The sequence below is a fragment of the Sus scrofa genome, chromosome 14 (genome assembly GCF_054392235.1).
Source record: "Sus scrofa isolate SSC_HxYL_T2T_F1_AM1 chromosome 14, Sscrofa_HxYL_maternal_Yorkshire_Landrace_v2.0, whole genome shotgun sequence".
Lineage (NCBI taxonomy): Eukaryota > Metazoa > Chordata > Mammalia > Artiodactyla > Suidae > Sus > Sus scrofa.
Window position 1 is genome coordinate 23,609,167 of NC_139396.1, and position 13,639 is coordinate 23,622,805.

The following is a 13,639-nucleotide window of genomic DNA, read 5'->3' on the forward strand; positions in this document are numbered from 1 at the left end:
GAAGTCACAGCTTCAGTGTGTCCAGAAGTGAGCTGAGGGCCCACCTCTGCTGGGGGGAAGGAAGGGGGAAGGAAGAATGCCTGAGATCAGAGCTCCCACCTCATGGTTTTGCTCTACATTTAACTTCTTGAGCTTGGCTTTGGTACAACTTTGGCAAAAATTCGTGACCGGATATAAGACATGCATCGTAATTACAGAGAGCAACTGAAACCAAGTAGAATTAGTTTAGGTTTAGAAATATGTATGGAGTTAGGAGTTCCCATCGTGACTCAGCAGTATCGAATCTGACTAGTATCCATTAGGATGTGGGTTCAGTCCCTGGCCTTGCTCAGTGGGTTAAGGATCCGGTGTTGCCGTGAGCTACGGTTTAGGTTGCAGACGTGGCTTGGATCCCACGTTGCTATGACTATGGTGTAGGCCGGCAGCTGTAGCTCCAATTCTACCACTAGCCTGGGAACTTCCATATGCTGCAGGTGCGGGCCTAAAAAGCCAAAAAAAGAAAAGAAAAAAATGTATGGAGTCATTTTAGAACTAAATGTTAAGGCTTATGTTGATCTCTGTTATGTTTTATCCTGTCTCGTCCTTCAGTTGTTAATGTAACTTGCTAACTAGGAAGGTTTGGGTACCCCATCCTGTGCATTCACCTAGTAAGCCTCTTCAGAAAGATAAACAAGTTTCTTCCACATATGAACCCCATGGGCACAAACTGATTTTGAAATTCACAGTCTTAAAATTGACAAACTGTTCTGAAATTTGTCAGAGATGAAGAATAAGCCTTTCCAAGAAGAATTTCAAAACATTCTCTTAAATATCCTTTAAAAAAAAAAAAAAAGTAAATGTGTTCACCTATTTCCAGTTCTTACTGACAGCTGAGATTTTCCATATTTTTTTTTCCAAGAAAGCCAAAATAGTTCTTTGGTTACTTCTACCAGAATTTCAGTGTCTGAGAGTATAATTCATGCAGTATTAGAGGAGAAAAATCATCATAACAGAGTCAGATGCTCCCTTTCATCTTTCGTCTTTCCTACTTTTAATGTTGTTTGTTTTACCTTTTCTGATTTGTGGATCAGTCACTGTGGGGGAGCAGGTGGAATGAAAAGGATGTGTAATGTTGCTGTCTGTGCTTCTCTATGTGTTCCCCCTGTGCTGTCTTCTAAGCAAAGATCTTACCATTCCTGTGAATCTCTTTTGTCCTCAATCCAGTTTGTGGTAGTTTTTTATGGCAGTGGTAGAAAACGAATATGGCATTTATATAAAATTAAGTGTAAATTTATGGACTTCTAAATCTACACAAGTACACACACACGTTCTTTCTATGAGATGCGATTTTGAATGAATTTTAGGTTTTTTTATAGATGTGCATGTACTGATTGAGCCCCTTGCAATAACTTTTTTTGTTTTTGTTTTTGTTTTTTTGCCTTTTCTAGGGCCGCTCCTGCGGCATATGGAGGTTCTCAGGCTAGGGGTCTAATCGGAGCTGTAGCCACCGCCCTGTGCCAGAGCCACAGCAATGCAGGATCTGAGCCGCGTCTGCGATGTACACCACAGCTCACAGCAATGCTGGATCCTTAACCCACTGAGCAAGGCCAGGGATCAAACCCGCAACCCCATGGTTCCTAGTCAGATTCGTTAACCAGTGCACCACGACGGGAACTCCTAACATTTTTAATTAATACATTTTATTTTTTTAGAGCAGTTTTAGGTTTGCAGAAAGTGCAGAAAGTTCCCCTTTATCTTCTCCCTTCCCTGTTTCGCCAGAAAGTTATCAATTTTTGTGAAAGATGTAAGGTCTACTTCTGTTTTCTTTCTTTCTTTATTGCATGTGGAGACCCAATTGTTTTAGCAGTATTTGTTGAAAAGACTGTCCTTTCCCCAGCGAACTGCTTTTACTTCTTTGTCAAAGCTAAGTTGCCTGCATTTGTGTGGATTTGTTTCTAGGCTTTCTATTCTATGCCATTAATCTTTTTTTTATTGTGCCAGTGCCACACTGTCTTGAGTACTGTAGCTTCACGTTGAAGTTGGGTAGTGTCAGCCTTTTGATTATTTTTCTTCTTCAATATTTTGCTGGATGTTTTGCCTCTCAATATAAACTTTAGAATCAGCTTGTTGATATCCACAAAGTAACTGCAAGTGGGATTTTGAATGCGATTACCTAGAATCTATAGGTCATATTGGAAAGATCTGAAGTCTTGATAATTTTGAGTCTTACTATCCATGAACATGGAATATCCATACTTCTTTTAATTTTCTTTGGTATTTTTCATCATATAGATCTTGTGTATGTAATTTTTCTCATATAGATCTTGTGTATGTTTTATTAGGTTTATACCTAAATATTCTATTTTAGGGGGTGCTAGTGTAAGAGTTGTGTGTTCCATTTTAAATTTCAACTGTTCATTGTCCATTTATAAGAAATTATCCTGCAGCCTTGTTATCATCACTTATTAGTTCCAGAAGTTTTCTGTTGATTATTTGGGAATTTCTACATAGACAACTAGGTCACCTGGCACAAAAATAGTTTTAATTCTTCTTTCCCAACCTATGTACCTTTTATTTCTTTTCCTGTCTTGTGGCATTAGCTGAGAGTATGTTGTTTGAATAGGAGTGGAGCGCAAATGCTTACTTTGTTCCCATACTTAGGGAAGAACATCTAATTTCTCACCATGATATATAATATTGCTATAGCGTTATATAAGGTTTTCAGGTTTTGTTTTTTTTTTCTTAGATCAAGTTGAGGCAGTTCTTCTCTATTACTAGTTTGCTTAGGGCTTCTTTTAAAATCATGAGTTGGTGTTAGATTTTGGAAAATACTTTTTCTATATCCGTTGCTGTGACCATATGGTTTTCTTCTTTAATTTGTTTATGTGATATGTTAATTAATTTTCAATTTTTTAAAAAAATTTTGGAGCAAGCGTCTACATCTGGAATAAATTCTACTTAATTATGTTGTATATATTTTTAATGCCTTTTTGGGTTCAGTTTGATATTATTTTGTTGAGGGTAGCATTTATTTTTGATAAAATTAAGTCACATTCTTTCAGTGAAAAATTTTAATCTCATAAACAAACATTGAAGTTGCTTTTTCAATTTTAATGTGAGATGTAACAGTCCCTATGACACATAAGCTGTTTTTTGATTTACCTGAGTGGTTCTGTCATTTTTGAATAACATGAGAAAAAAAACAGCATTTAAGGCCTCAGTCCTAAGTGATCTCTCGCAATCTAATTCCTAAAGACATCATCAGTCTAACCTAAAGTGGATAATATTCAAAACCCCTGACGCTGTGATGGAGTTCCCTTTGTGGCTCAGTGGTTAATGAACCTGACTAGGATCCATGAGGATTTGAGTTCGATCCCTGACCTTGCTCAGTGGGTTAAGGATCCAGTGTTGCTGTGAGCTGTGGTGTAGGTTAGGTTGCAGATATGGCTTGGATCCCACGTTGCTGTGGCTGTGGCGCTGGCCGGCAGCTGTAGCTCCCATTCGACCCCTAGCCTGGGAACTTCCGTATGCTGCAGGTGCATCCCTAAAAAGAAAAAAAGGAAAAAAAAGAAAGATTTTTTTCCTTTTTCCCTCCTTCCTTCCTTCTCTTTAAAAGATTTTTCTTATGCACTAAGTCATCATGGAAATATATTATAATGTGGCGTACATACATGAGTTAGCTTTGGCTGCGCAATAAATTATCCTTAAAACTTACTGGCTACAAACAATTGTTTATTTATCTAGGAATTTTTGTGTGCTGATGAGCTCTCTCATGCATCTGTGGTTGCCTAGGGGGTCGGCTGGCTGCAGGATGATTTACAGTCACTTTGCTCCCTTGTTCTGTGGTTTAAACCAACAGGGGCGGCTAGGTCACATGAACAAGCTCGGATTTCTTCATATGTTGGTGCTTTTAGGAGTCAAAAATCAGCAAGAGAACAAGCACTTTTCTAGCCTCTGCTGTATCAGTTTGCTAATGTCCAATTGATCAAAGCATGTCACACGCCCGACCTAGATTCATGTGGAAAAGTACGCTTACCTCTTGATGGAAACATCTACAGATCACATTGCAAGGACATGGAAGCAAGGATGGGAAATGTACTCTCTGCGGCCATTGCAAGCAGTTTATATCCCTGCTCATGGATGAAGTGAATGGTGCTTTAGTGGTGAAAAAGCAGGCACATTTTCTTATGTAATGAGATGTGTAGAAAATGTATCTGTCACAAATACATGACAATTGGTGGCACCGAATGGATTTCTTAGTCTATGGTTGACATTGTGTTTGGAAATATTGCTGACAAACCCAGCAATGTTTGTTCATGTTGAAGTTTTTCTGGTCAACTCACTGTCATTATCTGTCTTGCATGACAGCATTTTAATATTAAGATGCACACCTCGATCATGACCAAATGTGGGAAGTGGTGATGTGTCTGTCTTCTTCTAGGTGTTTGCCCAGCTATTGTGAACACGGGGGTGAATGTTCCCAATCCTGGGACACCTTCTCCTGTGACTGCGCACACACTGGTTACACGGGCGCAACCTGCCATTCCTGTAAGCCTCACACTTCACTCCTTCTCCTTTATGTTTCAATTTCCATATAGTTCTATTATCCTTTCCATTATTTCGTGTATGTGTGTGTTGCTGAAAAGCAACAATGAAAAATAATTATTTTAGATACTAATTTTTGTCTGGTTTATTTTTAATTGGTTTTATTTCCAACGATGCTAAGCCTGCTTATAGAAATACCTACTATCAAGGAGGTCAGGAAAACATAGCAGGCAAGGGAAAATAAATATAAGAAGTAAAATATAGTCAAAGTAAAAATTAAATCTAGAATGCATGATTTTACATCTTATTCTGAGTTGGACCCAATTTTGGCTCTCAAGTCCCATCCACCAAAGTAAAAAAAGACGAGTTACCAGATTCTCGATCTTTATAAAATCAAATAAGAAGAGTCTCAGGAGTTCCCATTGTGGTACAGTGGAAACAAATCCAACTAGCATCCATGAGGATGTGGGTTCCATCCCTGGCCTCGCTCAGTGGATTAAGGATCCGGCAGTGCCATGAGCTGTGGTGTGAGTCCCAGACTCAGCTTGGATCTCGAGTTGCTGTGGCTGTGGTGTAGGCTGGCAGCTGTAGCTCTGATTAGACCCCTAGCCTGGGAACCTCCATATGCTGCAGGTGCAGCCCTAAAAAGACAAAAAAAAAAAAAAGAAAGAAAAGAAAAGAAAAATGAACTCTTCTCCCTGTGAATTATTTAATTTTATTTCCATATAAAGTACGGGAGAAAGACAGCATAGACTGATATAAATCGTCCTTCTGGGAACCAAATCCCAGGGAAGGTGGTGTTGGTGTTGGTCTGAGAGCCTTGGATCCTCAGCTCAGGGGTTCCAGAGAGGGTCCCAAAGCCTCTTGGAAGATGGAGGTGATTCATGCCCTAAACACCCATAAGTTCAACCAGAGCAATTCCACCTGCAACTCTATTTACTACACTATTGTGAGGTAAGAATTTGCCAGGACCTTGGCTGGGGCAGCTCTCCATTTGACATGAGCTGGATGTCTGGGAAACCTCAGGCTAAGTGACTTGGCCAAGTCGCAGTGAGGAACGGGCTGCTCTCTTCCTTAGAGTGCTCTCCTTCACAGTCAACAAGGTGTCTTGTACGAAGAAGTTCCTGCTAAATATTAATGATGAAGGAATGTGACTCATGTGTTGTCAGTGACTGTGATCTTAACATCTTTCCAAACAACTCTGATTTTGAAACTAACAGATGTGTGTCAGTTACATGTCTGGCGAGTCCTTCCTTTGTGGCCCATGATTTGGTCTAATAATTGAACTGACTTTATCAGGATTCTTGAACTGGTAAACTACAGGAAGATGAAGATATTGTCAAATCAACAGTAAGTCATCACAAGGCCCTTATTTTTAGGTCTAAGTAAACAATTAACACACCCATACCTTCTTGTTTAACACAAGCTTTCTCCCAGTCATTCCTCCTTTTTCTTATTTCCGAGGCAGTTTCAGCCCCAGTCCAAACACAGCTATTGTTCGCAATTCACATGTATCCCTCTAGACACTTTTCTAGGCAGTTATGAGCATGTTACGTATTTATAGAAATGTAAACATGAGTGGCCAAAAACACAAGCACGGCGGAAAAGCAATCCATATTGTCTATGTGTCCAGCAGTATAGATGGTAATAGCCATTGATTTGGGGCCATCTAATTTGACATATTTGACGCTTGGCCGTATTTAACAAAAGGATGTATTCCTTTATAACATCTCTGGACAAAAGCATGCCCTTAATCTTCTTGTTCTGTGAGATGAGAGACAAACAGTCCCTTGGCCCCTCTCCGGGTTTTTCATAATCATTTGAAAGTTAGAAATGCAGATAACCCAGTCATTGTGGAAGGGCATAAAGCCATATTTTACTAGGATCACTCCATTTGTGGATTTTTGCCTAACCCCTGCTGGAGTCCATCTGTATAGATGCTAAATCTGATGGTTAGAGTGGCTTAAAGATCGAGTCCAACACTGTGCCAGAATCAAAGTTGCACTTCTGTCTCCACAGCCATTAGCTTTTCAGGTTTCCCAAGGGATTTCCTGTCAAGGCAGCGAGTGACACGCATGTGACATGCTGGCACGACTGTTACTCCCATGATCACTGATTTGAATATACTCTGAATATTAACTGTCCATCATCCACAGATATTAATGACTTGCCTAGTACATAGCAAATATTTATTGTACATATAAAAAAACTCAGTTTTGAATGAGGATGAATTGAAACTACAAAGAGTCATGTCATACATATATATATTTATTTGAATTTAAGTTTTCTTGAATAGTTATTTGCCAAGCATTTGAGGTGGTTTCTTTTTAAAACAAACTTCAAAACCTGAAGGAAGAAGAGTTGCCGATTTGTGAAATCCGTCTCACGGGAAAAAACGCATTTCACATGTACGTTGTCTTAGGTAAACAAAGAGTATCACTACTGAGTAATTTTAAAAATCACGTGATTATAGATAATCACAGATGGTTTAGAGAGATGATGCCAATGTACTTCAGATGCTGCTGAGACATGAAGAAGCAAAGAAAAGAGTTGGACTAGAGTAGATCCAGTTACCAGGATTTTGAAAAGAATCCTGGATTTCTAGCACCTGCAGGATTCAGATCCACGCGTCCTACAGAGTTACCTCCTACAATCTTTCACTCTGTGCTTCGGAATCTTCACATTCCCCGATCGAAAAAGGGGAGCACTCCTCTACAGAAAATGTCCCTGAGACCAATTGCAGAATGAGTGTCACCTGGGGAAGTGTCACTTAATTAACAACGTGGAGGAATTCCCCCCGTCATAGCCCCTGTGTGAGATCTGTGTTCTTTGCAGCTCTCTACGAGCAGTCCTGTGAAGCCCACAGGCACAGAGGAAACTCCTCAGGCCTCTACTACATCGATTCAGACGGAAGTGGCCCACTGGGAGTGTCCCTTGTATACTGCAACATGACAGGTATGCTAATAAACTTTTTTTATGACACTGAAACTCAGGGAGGTACTTGCTATGTGTGAAACCCAGATGGGGAAAGCAGAGTTTACCTAGTGGCAGCTTTATTTTGATGTGCATTTTGATTATAATGTGATGGCCCAGAAGTATCGAACATTATGTTCTAAAGTAGTTAAGAGGTGGTAATTAAAAGTTATGTTCTTATTTCCTGGAAATGTTCTTTCTTTGTGCAAAGTTAACAATACATCTTTGCTTATTACTCTAAAACAAAAAAAGGATAAACTTTATTTCTTAGTTCATGTCAATAAATGCCAAGGGCTGGAGTCCCCACTGTGGGTCGGCGGGTTAAGAACACAACATAGTGTCTGTGAGGATGCAGGTTCCACCCTTGGCCCTGCTCCTTGGGTTAAGGACCTGGTGTTGTCACAAACAGAGCATAGGTCACAGATGTGGCTTGGATATGGCATTGCTGTGGCTGTGGTATAGGCCTCAGCTACAGGTCTGACTCAATCCCTAGCCCTGGGAACTTCCATGTGCCGTAGGTGTGACCCTAAACAAAGAAAAAAGGCCAAGGAGAATATTCACTTTTTAAATTGATGAACACATTCACTTGTATGCTTTTGAATCTTTAATCACATGAGTTTTTCTAGGAGATAATAAATGTTTCTAAAGTGTATACAGTTCAGGTAATGACATGTTCATGTCCAACTGTATAAATAATATTTTGCTCGGAAACCCAATGATATATTAAAGAACTTGTTGATGACATCATGTCAAAAAGTATTTCATTCTTTTAAATTTCACGTTTCTGCCTACAAGCATAGGAGCGCAAAAGACCAAAGCACCCACTGTTATGAGTGACAAGTGCTCTGATGGAATCGATACAAACTCTTTATACCTCATCTGTACCTGTATCTATGTGCGTCTGTACCCATAACTTCCTCCATGGTCAGGCAATGTTTCACCAATAGAAAGAGAACAAACTTCCTTCAGAAAATTCTCTGTTCTTCTGGCAGTGTCAACATAATCGTTACTACAACAACCAGTCAGAGAGTTTGACTCTGCAAATTCTAAGACAATGTTCAGAAAGAAAAAATCCACTGTAGATGGTTCTAAGGAGACTATAATTTAGTTATAATTTGATTTGTCTATAATATTGGCTACATGTCACTCTAACAGGGCTGTAATTTCCACAAGGAGAGAATTATTTATGGGTAATTTTCTTTTTTCTTCTTTTTTTTTTTTTTTTTTTTTTTTGTCTTTTTAGGGCTGCACTTGTGGCTATGGGTAGATTTATGATAGTGGCTTGTGAGTAGCTTACAATCTTTTTTTTTTTTTAAGGGCCACAGCATATGGAAGTTCCCAGGCTAGAGGTCAAATCAAAGCTGCAGCTGCCAGACACAGCTCACAGCCACAGCAATGCCAGATCCAAGCCGAGTCCATGACCTACACCACAGCTCATGGCAACGCCAGATCCTCAACCCCACTGAGCGAGGCCAGGGGTTGAACCTGCACCTTCTTGGATCCTCATCGGGTTTGTTAACAGCTGAGCCACAAAGGTACTCCTGTGAGTAGCTTACAATCTTGGGGGCAAGTTTTCTACCTACTATCATTTCATACATGAAACAAAGTTTGAGCATTTCTGCAGTGGTTCATTGTATGGTTTGATCTGAATTTGGCCAAATGTATCATCCAGCCCTCAACTACTCCTGAAGTTGGTATAGAAAATGTAAGAACTTGGAGACTGTTGCACTGGATACAAGTATGGCTGTTTTGGGCTTTGGAGTGAACATTTTACCATATATACTGACCAAAATATTGCAGTGTGATGACAGAGTTAAATACATTGACTTAACTTTCACCAAAAGATGTGTGAAATGGTGATCAATCAGCCAACAGGATCTTTCTAGATATACTGGAATGCGGTATTTTATAACAAAGTATTCAGTTTATGCTTTAATTTGCTTTCATCACCATGACGCAAGTGAAGGCCAAGAACAAAGAAAGCTAACTAAAGATGCTAGCATCCCAGGAGCTCCTGCTGTGGCTCAGAGGGTTATGAGCCCATCCATCATCCATGAGCTTGCAGGTTCAATCCCTGGCCTCGCTCAGTGGGTTAAGGGTCCGCCATCACCATGAGCTGTGGTGTGGGTCACAGATGTGGCTCAGATCCTGCATTGTTGTGGCTTGGGCTGGCAGCTGTAGCTCCAGTTCGACCTCTAGCCTGGGAACTTCTATGTGTTCCATGTGCCACAGGCGCAGGCTTAAAAAAGCAGGAAAATAATAATAATATGTTTTCCTTTCATCAGTTAGGTTCTTAATTACCACAGAAGTCTAGGGCAAGATAAGGATTTTTATATACATGTTATCTGGGTTTAATCCTAGGAGCCAATTTCCATATATGCTGAAAAATTCCAAGATTCCTAGAAAGGTGAAAATGATCCCCACTGGCATGTTCCAAGAGATTTCAGTGACTAAAGTTCTTTCGTTGATGATTAACTGTTGGCAGGTTTGGTAAGGCCAAGGTCAAGTATATGAAAAGAGATACTTGCTGCCGAGAGAAGTAACTGAGAGCCGATGCAGTTTATGGTTTTAACAAAAGGAAAACATTTTAGTCATCAGAGTGAACATGTGATCTAGGCTTCTCCATGAGGCTTTCGTTGTGCATATTTTATAAAACCCATTTGGAATGTATAACTGTCTCAAAGGCGTTTTGTTTCAATACTAATTTGATACAATGGCTAATGTGTTTTGATTCCATGCAGTTTTTGTTACCTTTTCAGAGTGAATCTTGGCACCCCCTCCTAGAGATGCAAAAAACGGTAAAAACAGATGATCAGCTTTTAATTTCAGTTAACTTAGGATAATACCTGATGATATGTAAGCAGATTTTTCATATTTTAGAAATGAGAAAGAGGCTCTAAATAAGGGAGGGAAAAGGCAAAATCTGCTCATCAACCCTCCTGGTCCATTTGTCCATGTGATGGCCTTAACCCCTGTCTGCTGAGGAAGAGAATCATTTCCTTCCCCGGGGTGACCTGAAGAAATGGCTAAGCAAAGGCACAAAAATGAGGATTTGCAAAAACGCTTCTTAGGACATTGAACACACATGCACTCAGTGCCTGCTCTGTGCCAAGCATGGCTGCAGCCACGGTGAAGAGTGAAGCTGAACACCTCCCTCCTCTGGTGGGGAGCCCTTCCTGGGGTGGGGACCCAGACCACTGACAACAGCCCGTTGAACATGTGGCATGTTGGGAGGCTTGAGGGTGCCGTGAGGCATAGCAAAGCAGGGAACAGGGGCACAGACTATGGAAGGGTGGGTTACAATTTTAAATGGAGGGATGAGCAAAGGATTCAATTGCAAGACTACACAGCAGCCAACCACATCAAAGAAGCAACCCCGAAAAACCCTGAAGTGGAGCCTTCAAATAGAGGGAGGAGGCAAGTTGCAGAAGGCCTGGAGCCATGGGGAGCCTGGTGCGTTGGACAGACTCGAGCGGAAGGACCAGAAGGTGGCCTTTCCTCAAGTCCTGTAGCTGGAAAGGGCCAGTCCAGGATGCACGCCATCATGGCACACCAAGAGGAAGCAAGATGACCAGTTAGGACATTGTTTGGCTAATTGAGCCAAGATGATGGTGGCATGGAGCAGAGTGGGAGCAGAGGAGGAGGGGAGAAAGGTTGAGTTAGAACCAGTGGACTGGATGTGGGCTGAGAGAAAGAGAGGCATCAGGCAGGGCTCCTGTGTTTGAATCTGAGCCCTGGAAGGAAGGTGGAATTGGAAAATTCTTGGGGAGGATCATGTCTGAAAGGGAAGACCAAGATTCAAGCTGGGAATATGTGAAATTTGGGCTATTAGCCATTTAGTTATGTAGCGAGGAACCCTTGGTTATAAAAACAAGTGTATCTTCTTAAAGCCTGTTGGGAGGGTATATTATTGTTGGCAATATAAACTCTTAAAAATCGAATTTGGGGGAGCTTGTGCTGTGGCTCAATGGGTTGAGGACCCACTGTTGTCTCTGTGAGGATGCGAGTTTGATCCCTGGCCTCTCTCAGTGGGTTAAGGATCCATTGTTGCCACAAGCTGCATCATAGTTCACAGATGTGGCTTGGATCTGGTATTGTTATGGCTGTGGCATGCGCCACAGCTGCAGCTTCAATTCGACCCCTGGCCTGGTAACTTTCATATGCCTTGGGTGAGTCCATAAAAAGAAAAAAATACACACACACACACACACACACAAAGTTTGGGTGTATCTTTACACATATAACCTGACCAGCAGGTTTCCGTTTGCTATACTGTCACTAGTGGACACTGTCCCACAGCATAGGGCCTCTCCATGTCCCCACACACATATCCCCAGAGGGGCAGCATCTCAGGAGAGGCTGTATTTTATTAAACTTCTCTGGAGATTCTTATATGAAGGTTTAGAAACCACTGTCATGAAGCCAAGGATCTTTGATTTTAGTGTGCACAGCCTATGCTACCTTCAAAAAAAATTAAAATGGAAAAGGAGCCGAGGGCATCACAGAATGGAGAATTAAAACCAATGCAGATGTAAAATTTTGGTGCAACTCTTCATTTCACGGTCCAAGCAATTATCCTCTTGTTCCTATTTATATAGGTTGCTGTGGGTGAGGCTTAATGATCCATCACTGAGTTCTTGTGGCTCTGATGCACCCACAAATGCAACAGAAATTGTTCACATATATTAAGATAAAGTGTAAGGCATTAATTCTGTAAATTAAATATCTTCTGAACTCTCTAACTTAATCGTGGAATGTTTTAAGAGCTTTAAAGTGTGTGCGTGTGTGTGTGTGTGCGTGTTTAGGAATTCATGAAAAACATTGCTAACAATTTAGTGATTGATTGATGTATAAATTTTTATTATCAAAGAACACTTAATACCTATTCATGTCTTTATATTATGTTGGAAATGAACTAACATGAAGTACAGATTATTGTGTCTCAGTGCCTTTTGGGTAATTAAGTTTTTAGAGAAGTTTATAGTTGCCTCTCTCTAAAATAAAACTCCTGAGATTGATATATTCTTGTTCTATGTGAAAAGATAAATGTTCTAATGTTCCAAAATTATTATTATTTTTCGTTCTCTGAATTGTGGGCAATTTATTTTTTTATTTTTTTATAATGATTTTTATTTTTTCCATTATAGCTGATTTACAGTGTTCTTTCTGGCAATTTTCTACTGCACAGCAATGTGACCCAGTCACACATACATGTATACATTCCTTTTTCTCACATTATCCTGCTCCATCACAAGTGACCAGACATAGTTCCCAGTGCTATACAGTAGGATCTCATTGCTTATCCATTCCAAAGGCTATAGTTTGCATCTGTTAACCCCAAATTCTCAGTCCCTCTCACTCCCTCCTCCTTCCTCTTGGCAACCACAAGTCTGTTCTCCATGTCCATTATTTTCTTTTCTGTGGAAAGGTTCATTTTTGCCATTTATTAGATTCTAGATATAAAAGAAATCATATGGTATTTGTCTTTCTCTTTCTGACTTACTTAGTATGAGAGTCTCTGGTTCCAACCATGTTGCTGCGAATGGCATTATTTTGTTCTTTTTTATGACCGAGTCATATTCCATTGTGTGTATATACCACATCTTCCTAATCCAATCATCTATCAATGGACATTTAGGTTGTTTCCATGTCTTGGCTATTGTGAATAGTGCTGCAGTGAACATACGGGTGCATGTGTCTTTATCAAGGAAAGTTTTGTCTGGGTATATTGCTGGTTCATATGGTAGTTCTATGTGTAGATTTCTAAGGTACCGCCATACTGTTCTCCATAATGGTTGTACCAGCTTATATTGCCACCAACAGTGCAGGAGGGTTCCCTTTTCTTCACACCCCCTCCAGCATCTGTTATTTGTGGACTTATTAATGATGGCCATTGTGACATGTGTGAGGTAGTACATCATAGTAGTTTTGATTTGCATTTCTCTAATAATCAGGGATGTGGAGCATTTTTTTATGTGCTTGTTGGCCATCTGTATATCTTCTTTGGAGAAATATCTATTCAAGTCTTTTGCCCATTTTTTAAATTAGATTGTTGGGTTTTTTTGCTGTTCAGTTGTATAAATTGTTTGTATATTTTAGAGATTAAGCCCTTGTCTGTTGCATCATTTGAAACTATTTTCTC

General features: G+C 40.2%; 1 protein-coding gene across 12 annotated transcripts in view; it reads left to right on the forward strand.

Moving 5' to 3' along the window:
- CNTNAP3 (contactin associated protein family member 3) overlaps positions 1 to 13,639 on the forward strand; it is a 200,310-nt gene that overhangs the window by 132,406 nt on the left and 54,265 nt on the right. For 10 of the 12 annotated variants that reach the window (XM_084994548.1, XM_021072822.2, XM_021072824.2 and 7 more), the window contains exons 11-12: positions 4,421 to 4,527; positions 7,360 to 7,479. The exons of the other annotated variants lie outside the window; for them this stretch is intronic. In XM_084994548.1, coding sequence (XP_084850674.1) covers positions 4,421 to 4,527; positions 7,360 to 7,479 — 227 coding nt within the window. The remainder of the gene's footprint in view (positions 1 to 4,420; positions 4,528 to 7,359; positions 7,480 to 13,639) is intronic. 12 annotated transcript variants of the gene reach the window in all.